General features: G+C 42.9%; 1 protein-coding gene across 6 annotated transcripts in view; it reads left to right on the forward strand.

Moving 5' to 3' along the window:
* The first annotated feature begins 2,216 nt into the window (after positions 1-2,216).
* LOC117205026 overlaps positions 2,217-13,098 on the forward strand; it is a 30,282-nt gene continuing 19,400 nt past the window's right edge. Inside the window, exons 1-2 of one of the 6 annotated variants that reach the window (XM_033443063.1) lie at positions 2,217-2,652; positions 6,608-7,085. In XM_033443063.1, coding sequence (XP_033298954.1) covers positions 7,053-7,085 — 33 coding nt within the window. In that variant the 5' untranslated portion in view covers positions 2,217-2,652; positions 6,608-7,052. Of the gene's footprint in view, positions 2,653-6,002; positions 6,069-6,345; positions 6,361-6,607; positions 7,086-13,098 lie in introns of those variants that run through there. The other 5 variants (XM_033443057.1, XM_033443061.1, XM_033443064.1 and 2 more) reach the window with 5 other exon arrangements.

Here is a 13,098-nt window from a genome sequence, read left to right on the forward strand (position 1 = left end):
ATCTTCAATCTCTTTCTTCTCTTCTGCCCCGTATTTTCTTCCTTTCTAAAAAATGTTTTTTTAGCAGATACGTATGTACCTGGAACACGTCGAAGTACTATCACGTTATAAGGCAGAGCAGAGTTTCGCGTACACGAGATCGATATTATCCTCATCAGTGCGTATTGGAATCCGTAACGAAGCGGCAGTGATACGAAACAACGCGCCCAAGCTATCTGCCGGAGAAACAGATAACTCTCGCTAGTCAAACCAACCAGAGAATTTTCCAATCTTCTAACGAATCGGCCAGATTGATAATCGCATGTTCGTCATTTCTCCGATAATTCTTATCGGCCATTAAATTACTCCCCGAGCTTCCACCCGTTCGTTCCAGATTTTTTTCCAAAGCGAACTTTACGATTCTCGCCTAGAAATTTGGTCATCGTGTCGCAGCAGTCGTGGTCAAAGCTTCTGCCGAGGTATAAGTTCAAAGAAGAAGGTCGCGCGACGAGGAGAGGAGGAACGTGTTTAACGAACGGCAATAATTTATGCCCGGGCACGGCCGCGCGTGGAAAAAACTCGTTGTGCTCGTCTTCCCGCCTCGACTTCGACCAGTAGGCCAGCCAGTGAGCGAACTCATAAATAGCGGAAAAGGCTGGCAATTCGCTTTTACGTTCGGAGGGCTCTGCTCGCGTCCGTCCGAATTGCTCTTTTTCGAACTGGCTATTGCCACACTCCACTCCGAACGGATGATTGAAAAAAATGCGGCACAGCCTCCAAACCGCGAGATCCGCGCGCATTTCCTTCGAATCCTAGTAATTCCGTTTCCGGTTACTGGGGTTACAATGTCGTTTCTGGTTATCCGCTTACTATCGCCGCGTACACGTTTCGCGTTACTTTCCAAATAAAACCGGTTAATCATCCGGAGCTTACATTTTTTATACGCGTTTCCCGTTGGTTGTACAAGCAGCCTGGATAAGATCGATCGAACTGATCTTTTCTGTTCGTCGAACGCGAGGGGAAAGCAACGATCCAGAACGGAAGTCGATTAAGAATTCTTCTGCCTTCGGGCTAGCCCTCTTTTTCAAGCGTCGAGTAGAGCGATTTAAAATCGGCTCTCGCCGTAGATACGATGTTTTGCCTCGATATTCGCCCCTTGATAACTTTCCGTCGAGAGATATGGATCGACAAAGATCGAGGATACAGCGCGACGTATGATTTGTCTTTTGGCAGGAACGGAAGCACGTGCTTGTGTTTTATCCGGGGGCGGTATTGATTGGATATTTTTGTAATACTCTCCTACAGCGGACGTTGATTTAAACCCGCCATCTGTTTATTCATATTCTTTGGACGATTCGGAGATCGAATTACTAATGGAATACTCGAAGACCAGTCTGCCAACGGAATCATCGATATTCCGAAATGACCGATTTCTTTGTCAAGTATCCCCGCGTCGTCGAATCTGTGGAATAGTATCCTCGACGCAACAACAGCCCCTTCTTCAACGTGCAGCAATTACCTTCCCCCTTAAGACAGAGTAAACCGCTCTTTAAACCGTCCCTCGAGTACTCCTTTCCGTCCATCGAGACGGTCCCGTTTCTCCTATAGACTTGTCCTCGCGCGTTTCTATCCTCTTCACAAGGGGAGACGGAGTAACGGCTCTCGGGGGTGGATCGGCAAAAAAAGAGACAGCAGAGCGAGTTCTCGTCTCCCGTGAGGGAAGGACAGAAAGCGAGGTAGCACGAGGGTCGGAAGAAGGAGAGAAGAGAAAAGACGATGGTGGTTGGTGAACGCGAGGAAGGTAGGGTATTAACCGTGAAGAAACGAGGACCGGCTTTTCACGGTGGTGTCTCGAAGGCATAGCGGGGTCTCTGCTTCCGACTGCAGATACATTGCGACATGGAACCGGGGGTTAGTGTAGGGGGTTTCGTGGTGGCGCGAGAGGGGCGAAGGGACCGGCGACGAGGGTGGTGGGTTGCTCGGGGCTCGAAAGGGGGATGAAATGCGCCGCGACGCGCTGCGGCGAAGCCAGACGGAGACGGACTGAGTTTCTGCTCCGCATCCGCAGCATCCTCCCTCTCTATCCTCTCTGTCCTTCTTCAGCCCTTTCTCTATCTAGTTTTCTTTCTTCGTATCCCCTTCCTACTCCTTCGTCTCGTCGTTCACCCTCCTCCTTCTTTCCCTCTATCATTCCTTCGTCTCTCTCTCTCTCTCTCTTCCACCTGGTTAACTTTCGTTCCGTCCTTTCCCTTCTCCACTCTGATCCTCCTCTTCCGCGTTTAACGTGTCTTCTATTTCCACGCGCCCGGCATTACGCTCTCTCCTTCATCCCTTGCGATCCTCCTCTCTTTCTGCCTCGCTGTTTCTGCCTTTCTCCATTTCACCCCCCGACTCAAACCACCGCGGTCCAGTCGAGTGTCGGCCCGTGAACCGTGCAGTTCGCCTCGTGGCTCGTTCGCACGACGGCTGCGTGACGATCAAATTGTCCATTCGGCTGGTAGGAACGCGCGCGACTCGACAGCCGGCATCCTTGCAAACACCACCTACATAGATCACGGCAGGATTTAAGAAGAGTCGGGCATAAGAGGAGATTCTATCGGCCGGTTGGACAGCGAGTGGCGAGAACCAGTGTAGAAGCCAGCAACCGGAATCCACGTGGTGTTGACGTGAAAGGTAGAAGGGGTGCTCTCACTGGGAAGGGTGGAAAGGGTTCGAAAGTGTACTGTTATTGGTCGTTTATCTAATACGGTCACATGTTTCGTGTTTGAACAACGGAACGATATTTGTAGCTTGTGTGAAAATATTGGTATTCCTGAACAGTTTGTAGATCGCTACGATAGCGATTCGCTTAATTTGCCTCTCTTTTCTCTTTTTTTTTTTTCAAACAATGATGTTCAAGTTTCGCGTAAAATATACGATTGGAACGAAACGTTGGATGTTCGCGTTCGAAGCAGCACGTTCGAAAAATTGAAATGTAGATAAAATATTTGTTTGTTGCCGTTTGTAGTACTCTCGACCAGTGGATGGAGCAATGGGCAAAATATTTTCTTTCTTTTCTCTTCTTGAGGTACCAACTAATTTTTCAACTTGAACACGCTATTGCCTCAAAGCAGCCAAATAAGCAGACCTAGTTTACGCTATTCTCAACAAGTCGAGAGGAGAAGCTTCTCAGCTTATTAAGCTCCACTCTCTTCAACCTTTCCACCGCAACGCCCAAAACACGAAAAAAGAAAAAAAAGAAAGAAAAAGAAGCTGTATCGCGTCGGGAGAAAACATTTCTCTCGAATTTTCTTCCTTGCAATGAAATTCCTTTTCCCATTTCTTTTATTCCTTTTTAGAGACGCGCCATGTATCACACGATTCGGTCTAAAAATGAGGGCTTTTAAGAGGACCGGAAGCAGACCCTTCCGTAACTCTTTGACACGTTGCAAACACGCGTCATCGGTTCGCTTAGCATTCTTCGTATTCTGATCAGACGCGATCGAAATTCGCTTGCGTGCACTCCGATTGAAAATCAGCAATCCCGGTCCACGTGCCGCGAATCCTAAATCGTAACAAGCACCTGGCTACTTGATTCTACAGCCATTTTGAATCCTGAACGTATTTCTTTCGAACGATACAGATTTTAAACGATGTTTATTGGTGTTAAAGAATTCTCTTTACCAAAAAAAAAAAAAAACAAACTTTTCTGTCATCAGTCAACGGTCAAAATTTTCTAATACTTCCATGGATCGCACGAGTTATCACTATGTATACGACATTGACCTATTCGAACGCTCATTTTTTATATTCATCATATAAATAACGCGTAAGCTAAGATTAAATATTATAGATCGAAAGGTCAAATAATTTACGCGAAAAAATTTCGAAGGATCCTTTTGTCATGTAACGCGTCGTAGTCGCGACGCACAAATTTCATTTCCCGTGAAATACGAGAATGGAACAAGTCAAAGAATCGAATGTTTATCGCGTTTCACTGCTAGCAGAGCGAGAAACGTTTCCTCGTGTTCAGTTTTCCAGCAACTGAAGCAAAATCGAGCCGGACGATCCATACTTGTTTGTGCAGCAACGATAAATATCGAAGTTAATGGCTATCGCCATCTAGAAGGTGCGCGATTCAATGGAGGTTAATCGACCGACATCGGATCTGAATGAAACTAAATCGCGTTAGGCTTGATTTCCTTCTCACAAAAGAATCCAATTATAAGCCTTTCAACGGCCATTCGACAATAACCGGCCCAGTGTTCCTAACCTCTTTCCTTTCCGCCAGCATTAACCAAATTAAAATTCCCGCTCGCGATTGGTGAATGGTTTTTAAGCCGTACAAAGCTTCGTGGTTTAGCGTTTCTCCTCCAACTCTTTGTTATTTTTTTCCTTGCGGACGACTTCATTTAATATCGCGTGAAAAATTAACATTTATCGATTTTACGTTGTAGTATATGTATGCCATGGTGAATGTACTGTGAGTGAACTAAGTATATTAGGCTTGTAAAGTCAGTCAGGTGTGTTGAAGTTTACGCTTTAAGAGTCAAAACAGTAATTTTAGACACAAGTATGGCGGACAGTATGCCAAACACCGATGTGCTGTATATAAACTAGGAACGGACTTTGCAAGAACATAATCTGCAATTTTGTAAAGAAGTTGTATATATAAATTAATAAATGGCCCGGAAGCCATTAAAATGCATACGACTTCGAGTATGTCGCCAATTAATGTTCTAATTCACGATCTCGTTATATCTCTTCTACAAATTATACGAGATGTTTCGTATCTAATGACCCGTTTGCTACATTTCAAGAAATTGTTTCATTCGTTTTGCATATTTCGTAATTCGATTGGTCACGTAAGAAACCCCGTAATACCGCATAATACGTGTTTCAGCGATAACGATTTGTTACAGTCGAAGTCAGTGACCAATCTCGTAAATTACATGTTCAGTCATATTGTCGTAGTCGACTAACGCGTGCGCGTTACAGCTTTATTTATGTCGCGATAAACGCTTCTAAATTAGAAAATAATTAACCACGCGTCAGAAGCCAGAATTTCCTGCGAAATTCATATCCGTTCTTTAATGTTCGCGTCGCATCCGCGAATTTTTTACTTCAAACTTTATTCAAACAAATAAATAGCGAAGAGAGAGGATCTAAACAAAGAACGCAGCATCGTTTGTCACTTTAAACTCATCATTCATACCTGGTGTGTTAACCGACGAGACCATTGTGCAGTTTGCGAGTTCGTAGAAAGTAAAATGCAGCATTAATGTTCACCCAAGCGTGTCCCAAGAGCCCTCGGATAATGGGCTAATTCTTCCAAATCTTTAGAGAATCAGGTATTTGTTATTGATTTTAATATCTTTAATTCCATCGTTGGTTGGCGATATCGCAGCTGGGTTCGTTATGGCGGTATAACGAGATGTCGAACGAAGAACGCTCGGCAAAGTTATCACGATCTCGCGACTACATCAATTTCTCCTGTGATTTTCACGTATAAATGTCGATAAAGTCACCGAGTCAGCTTGAGCGTATTGCTACGAAGAGGCACTCGATTCAAGTACCGATCACATATACCGTGGCAGCATAAAAAACAACACCGGTAATTTATCGCGATGCTCCAATACTTCCGTTTTCGATAACAGCGTTGATGCGACGATTTTCTCGATGACCGTGCATCTTTTATCACTCCGCGAATTACCCGGCGATTATCCCCGGTTATTTACATATTAAAAATATACCGCTATAGATAAGGACATAAATCTTGGTGGTAATTCGCTTAGTTTCGTATCTTTCGCGACGAATCTAACACGAAAACGCAAACATTTAACACGTAAGGCACGCACCTTATTTCCCGCGAAACGTGTGATGCACTTGATCAACGATCTTTAGCTATTTATGTCAATATTAAACTGGTGGCGCCCCCTTTTAGTATATCGAAAGAAGTTCAGAATTCACGAAAACAGGAAAGGGGGCGTGGTGTGGGGAAACTTTAGACCCGCTAATAGGTTTGTAATCTATTAACAAACTCAGTGGTCGGAGGCTGTCACTGATCTTGGCGGTACCGAACGAAATGAAGAAACACAAGTATCACTCGTGTAAGGATTTAGATACGTTATGGCGACGAATTTTATGTATATACGGCGGAAAATATATAGTGAAATCTTAAATTACGGCATTAATCAACGACACCGATTGACACATTCGGAGCTTGAAACTAGAAAAGTCACTTGTGAATTAATCGTCAAATTTCTTTCTAATATGTATATGTGTCTGGCGTGAAAGTAGCAAATTGTGTACTTTTAGAATTCTCTTTCCAAATTGTATGTTACAGAGGTCCCGAACTTCTTATCTTTCTCTAGGCATATCAAATCACTGTTCTCGAAGCATGTAAGCTTTAACGTGTGATCGATTTCGTGACCGTAATAATATCTTTTCTATTCACAATATGTGGACAAATCATGTGTTTCCATTTTAACTTTACCACGAAACGTATTACATTATCGATGTAACGATCGATGAGACACGCCATTTTCCCGCGCTTTCGAAGTGAACAGAATCGCGACATTCGCGTGACTAGAAATAAATGATCGGGAAACGTTAAGTACCATTCCTTACCTGTATGCCTCTTGCGAAGGTGAAGCCGCGGTGCAGCCAGAAGGAAAACCAAGTCCACAAAGAGAAGAAGTCGGATATTTCGGTGTTAATTAAGTGACGACGTCCTCACATAGACGCGCGCATACATGGTCATCAGGAGCGGTGCCTAATTGGCACGGAAACAACACGGCCATCTTAATTGGTTAATTTGCGAAGAGGCCCGGCAACCCATGCGTCACGGCACGCTCGACTATCGCAGGATGCAGTTACCTATGGCCATCTTGGAATAATCTTCCTGCCCTTTTCTTATATTACTTCCCCCCGATCGGGCCGGATCCAGTGAACCAAGGACTACCATACCGTCTTAACGATAATTCGAACAACCTTCCTCCTTTTCTATGACAAGTTCCTGCAATACGTGACCAAATTCGCGACCATGACCAGCGGACAGAGGAACAAGTCTGTAGTACATCCGGAACAGCGGTATGCCTACATGCCCTGTCCGCTCTATGACACCGGTAAGTTAGCCATTTCTTTTGTTTCCAATGCTTTCCGTTTAATAACATAACGATATTACCTATACCGTTCAATTCCGTAATAATTCTAGAGAATTTAAACCATTATGGCAGTCGACGTGCTAGAAAGCATACATTTATTTTCTTTGGATGGTTTTGGACAATTAATCAGGAAACTTCGTAGTTTAAATATATTATATTTCTCTCGTGGAGAAATTCAAATGACCAATGTCCGGTGCAGTTGTTCGGGCTCTCGTTTGTTCGAACAGGGGAAAATCACGCGGCCAGGATGCGTTATACGATAGAAAGTCGCGAAATGCACAAGGATCACCGTTTACGTAGGCTTCATACGACTGCTGTTCCACTTACTTATTATTTGCCATTGGAATGCAAACAGAGTAAGAAACCGCGGTTTCTATGAGATTTCCCTGTCGATTCCTGAAAGTTGCCGGCCAGGAGTTCGTAATAAAGGAAATTGGATTTCTATAGCGAACGAATAAAGTTTTAGACGGTCGAATCGGAACGAGCACTTCGGCCTTGGTGGCCTTACCGCGAGATCCTCCAGTTACTTTGTATCTAAATGTCGTTCGGTTTAACAAAGGCTGACTAATAAATAAGCTTCTTCTCCAACTTTTAAATAGATCGTCGTTTCTTTCGCGTTCGCTGCGGCGAAAATGATCGTTGGATTTTTCGTATCGAAGGGATGAGCAAAAGAAACGGAAAAGGCGGAGGCGGAAAAGAACAAGATCTAAGAAAAAAAGGAAGAATGGAAAAAGAGGAACGAAGTTAAGAAGGAAGAATTTATTGAATTGGGCAAAAAGTTTTCGCATTCTTTATGAGATGTCATTTCCGTATGTCACTGAGTAAGCTGTTAATAATTATGTATTCTTCTATTCTCATAACATTATCGCTTATGCAGATCGTTACAGAGTTATGTCAATGTTGTGTTAAAAATTATATTTTACGTTTAAACAATACACTTTCCATGTAAGCTGATTTGCGGAGCGTGAAATGCTATTCATCGCAACATAGAGGTATTTACTATGACAGAAATGCAGAAAACTTTCACTCGACTGAATAATTTATATTCAAAACATTTGAATTATCCCGTAGACTAGGTTCGCGAAATTTATTCGTTCAAGAATGATATTTTACTCGTCGCTAAGCCGCGTCGGTAGAACAATTTACGATCACGCATAAATTAAGCGATTAGTTTGCGCATTACTGTCATCATCAATATTTATTAAATCATTTTACTGCGTTTTAAGGCGCTCTTATGTAACTCCTTGTACGTACACATGGCCATTTGAACAACAAAACTACGAAGTTTCCTAGCTAAGTGCGTCGAATCCGCGAAACCACTTGCACGTATCTTTCACTGCAGTTTTTCTTTCATTTTCCGACCGTACGGTATAAGAGTACTTGTCACACGATTACCAGCATGGGCTTTATTTCGATTAAAATAAACTCAGATGCATCCATATTTACGTAAATACGAAAATAACTGATGCAACGTGTTAGCAAACTCCGAGGAGTTGATTGCCAATAAATTCCTCGCGTTTCGAACAAACTTTTCTTACTAACCTTGTTATATCGTAGACTTACGTACCAAGTTTCTTAAGAGAACTAGAAAAGAACAATCAATTTGTTCAAAGATCTATAGTAGAAAGTCTCCTTCGATGAACATGATCCTCTTTCTTTTTATCTTGAAATATTTCTGCTTAGAGACAAAATTGTTGCATGCGCTAAATCTACTTGCATGCGGTCAATTATGCCTGGAAATTAATTATAGCGACGAACAATAACCCTGGGTGCTCGTGATCTATCAGCGTGACTCGTGCGACAATGAACACGCCGCCCAATTGCAAATTTGACCGAAACTTTAGTCTCGGGACATAAATGACACGACCTGACCACAGAGCAGCGATGACATTCTATGTCGAAACTAGTGTATCCAAGTTCGCCACGTATGATGAACGATCCCCTAGTGTCGAAGCCGAATTTACAACACAGCTTAAGAGATAGGGTAGGAAAAGTGATGGCGAGATCTTCCTATCGTCTCGTTTATGACATTCCACTCACGTGTTCCCGGTACCAACGCGTTATTAAAACAATACTCGCAGGGTAGCTGAATGACAGTTAATCGAGAATCTTTTGATCAATGACACGAGATATTTCACTCTTTCCCTCTGGTTGGTAAATTTTCAATGTCGGTTAAACCAGATAGTTTTCAAGCGATATGTCATGCTCAAGAATGATTACCTATAGTTTGTCGAATTTGGTTATATACATGGAATAATGGATTTCATTGTTGCCTATTCCAGGGTACCTGTTAAGTCAACATGCTCTGCATACAGGATCGGCAAGATAAACTTAAACCAGATCCAAAGATACACGTTTGATCGATGCGCGGTCAGCCGCACAAAGAGACCACCGCACCGTCTAGTTTCAATCGGGCAGATCCCTTCGCTCCACAGAACATTCGATTTTGTACGCCTTGCTTTTAGTTATCAAACCGATATCCAACGAATCATAACGCTATTATCACTGATTATCAACGTTTGTCATCCCTAGGTCAAAACGTATTTCTTCAGTTTTAAAGAATATTCGACTCAACGTTATTCGACTGATGCATACTACCGATCAACGCTTCGCTATACATAGGAGTCGAGGCAATCTTTCTTCCTCACGAACAATAGTTTAGAAGAATGCAGGTGATATTAGAAAATATTAGAAGGACATGAATTTTCCACGTGCTATCTGGAGTACAAAGTTGGTAAAGTTGAATAATATCGAAGCTTAGGGCAGAGGTAGCGCAGTTTCAAGTTGTTACTCGACAAGTTTCCCTCCGAAGGGAACCTACTATTTCGTGATGCTGGCGATTTGGAACGATTCGCGTCGCTTCATGTTTCATTCACCATCCGTTTCATTATGCATCGCGGTGGTTAGCGAGGCCACGTGCCCACGTGTTCCCGAATTAATTGCAATTTCCGTCGCCTCGTGACACACCCGTAGACGATGTGACTAACACCGTCACGAACAAAAACCCGATTCCGAGCACCTGCGAATTTAAGTCTGTTCAGCTTACTTAATTCTTCGTATCACCGTGTGATATGGAAATTGCCTACCTGTCGCTGCAGAAAGATGTTTAGCATGTAAATATATATCGCTTTGCTTTGAATGTCGTACAGGGGGATCGAAGAGCTGTTAGTCTAGGTAGATTTAGGGTTATAGCAGGGTTTAAGTGTAGCGGGATTGGACCTTTACGAGACTTTAGAAGTACAGTTAACTCCTGCGTCCGAAGTAAGGTACATATTCGGAGAGAAGTTGATCTAAATGGGATCTTCTTAATAGCGTTTAAAGATAGAAAGTTTGACGAATATGAAATAAATTAAAGTTGCTTAAAATTGTAAAACCATCGCCATTCGAAGTATGTACTTTTTAAACTTTATTAATTGCTTGTGATTCAAGGATCGGTTTTATCCAAATGGCAAGGCTCTCGTAATAAACTTTATAGTTTAGAGAAAATTATAGCGAGCTTTCAGTTTGAAGCGATATACTCTATACTCTACGATCGCCAAGCCGCGAGATTTACCCCACGCATGGAATCAAAGATTCGAATGTCCAGCATCTTTCAGCATCGAGGGTAACGCTAATCGTCAGGCAAGTTACTTGAACAAGCGCTACAGTGAGATTGCCATCGAGTTCACTTGTCAGATATAAAAGGCCACTGTGTGTCGTTGGCTTGACGAACATCGGAGATATAGTCCGAGAATAGTCTAATTAAGGAAACTATCGGTTCAGAAACAGGGTCCATTAGATATCGCGTTTGCCAACTATTCGTCCCGCCGCGCCGGGTTGGCTTCGCTCAACTATCGAACGCAGATAAAACTATTTAACCGAGAACAGAGCGACTGTAAAAGCGGCTCGTCGTTGTGTCCAAATATTTGCCATCGAGTAAACTTGGAACGAAAGATCAAATGCTTTCGAACATTCAGTTCTAAACTCTCGTTTCGTAATATTTTATACAATGTATTTAAGATGCCATTTCGTAGGCGTTAATTCTGGCGAAAACACGTTCGAAGTAAAGCGAACTAATCGTGGAAATTAGTTTTGACGCAAGTTAAACAAATCCGCGTTGCAGCTCGAACAAACGTCAAACTCGAACGAGGATAAGTAAAGTTCTCCACGCCTCGATGCAATTGTTCGGAGTTGCTCGTTCAACCAGCGATTCGCGTGTTTCTGAACAATTATTTACAACGGCAATCGCTTCAATGACTCACTTTTTCCACTGTTTCGATAATTCGATATCAAGGCAAGGGTATAAAGTAGAAACTAAAATATCGGTAATCGATCGTGGTTAATTGTGCATGCAACTATGTACACTGGGATCAAAGAATTTGCTGAATCGCGTTTGCTTGCTGTAAACCAGATTATCGTAAATCATGTTGCGATGCGTGGCGAGGAATCGAACCGAGAAATTCGACATTCTGCGATCGCGGTGCGTGTCGAGATTTGGTTTTTCCAAATTGCAAAAGTCAAATCGCAGCAAAGTCAATTTAGAACATCTGTCATGCGTGCACTCGGCGTAAATGTTACGCGTTTTCTTTATTTTTTCTTCTTCGAGAGCGGAACGTGCAACGTCGTGCTTACGCGCTCGGAAAAGCGTTAACGAGTCACTGTTTCACGAATGGTAGGTCGATCGAAGTTAAACGAAAATCTGTCTCTTCGCGTTTCGTAAGCAACAAGGCTTTGTATTACGACGCGTAGACTCACCCATGTAAATTTCACAGGAAATTGGATTTTGCAACTCTGAAATGTCTCCTGATAGATGGTATACTGTGGTATAATGATCGAACGGCAGCGCGGTTCGCTTTTAAGTGGTAGGATTTCGTGATAAAATCGAAAAACTTGTACACGATTAGCAGTCCCAATATCTTCCTCCCTCAATCTCAACACCGCCTTATCTTGCTGCAGAAAAGTAAAAACTGTGTTAAAAGAACATTTGAAAAACAAAGATGAATCGTCTCGATTCTATCCTTGAAAGCGGAAAAACTTCGCCGCGCGTTCTCAAGATCGATCACCTATTAATTAAAAGTCGCAATCGTAACAGCGTCGAGTAATTCGAGTCGATAGAAAAATCGTCGTCTTGCGATCTCTTCCCTGAAAATAGCAAGAATGCAGGAATGTAAATAATTCCGGTGGTAGGAACGCGAGGCCAACCCCTGGAGGAACTGCGAATTAACTTTAGAGACTAAGTGCGAGCTCGGGGCGTAAGGAAGTCAAGGTTATCGCGACCAGGATTACACGTTGGCTCGTATACACGGTAGGGAGAAAAAGAAATTTGCACGGGCGCATCAAGGTGTGCGATCGATTGTCTAACTCGTTCGTGGACGAGCGTCGAAACGCTCGTCTGACGGCCATGATTTCGTGACAGAACCCGATAGACGCTTTATTTCGAGGAACGGATTGCCTCGATGCGAGATTTCAAAGCTTGCGTGCTATGTTGTACAATTCCGATTAGATCTAAACAAAGTATATCGACCCATCCGAGTGGAACGAGGTGATAATTATAATTAATCGATAGTTAAAACAGCGTGACCACGTGCCTTTTAAACGCGATGGATTTCGAAATTTGGAACTCGGAAATTGGTCTCTGAAATAGGAGATACCAAAAATGTTTCTCTTGCGACAGGTGCCATCAAAAGCTTATTTTCATGCGCACGATGGTTCAATCACGTACGTAGAATGTCTTAACTTTGAACGTTGCACGATTTATCGAGAGATCTCTTTCATTTGTATCCTGCCAACCTTTAGAAGCATTGATAAATCTGGTCCGCCTTTTAACAGGTGCTATTTGTCTTCTCCTCGAGCACGCAGCTCGTGTGCTGCGTAGTTTTCTGAACGGTGAAAGGGAGAAAAAATGGTACTGGATATCGCGCGACATTGGCCCTCGATTTTCCTCCACTGGTTAAATAAGCGATCGAGGATAAAAGAACTGGTCACGGTTCTGGTC

The sequence above is a fragment of the Bombus bifarius genome, unplaced genomic scaffold (assembly GCF_011952205.1).
Source record: "Bombus bifarius isolate JDL3187 unplaced genomic scaffold, Bbif_JDL3187 scf7180000007986, whole genome shotgun sequence".
NCBI classification, from domain to species: Eukaryota; Metazoa; Arthropoda; class Insecta; order Hymenoptera; family Apidae; genus Bombus; species Bombus bifarius.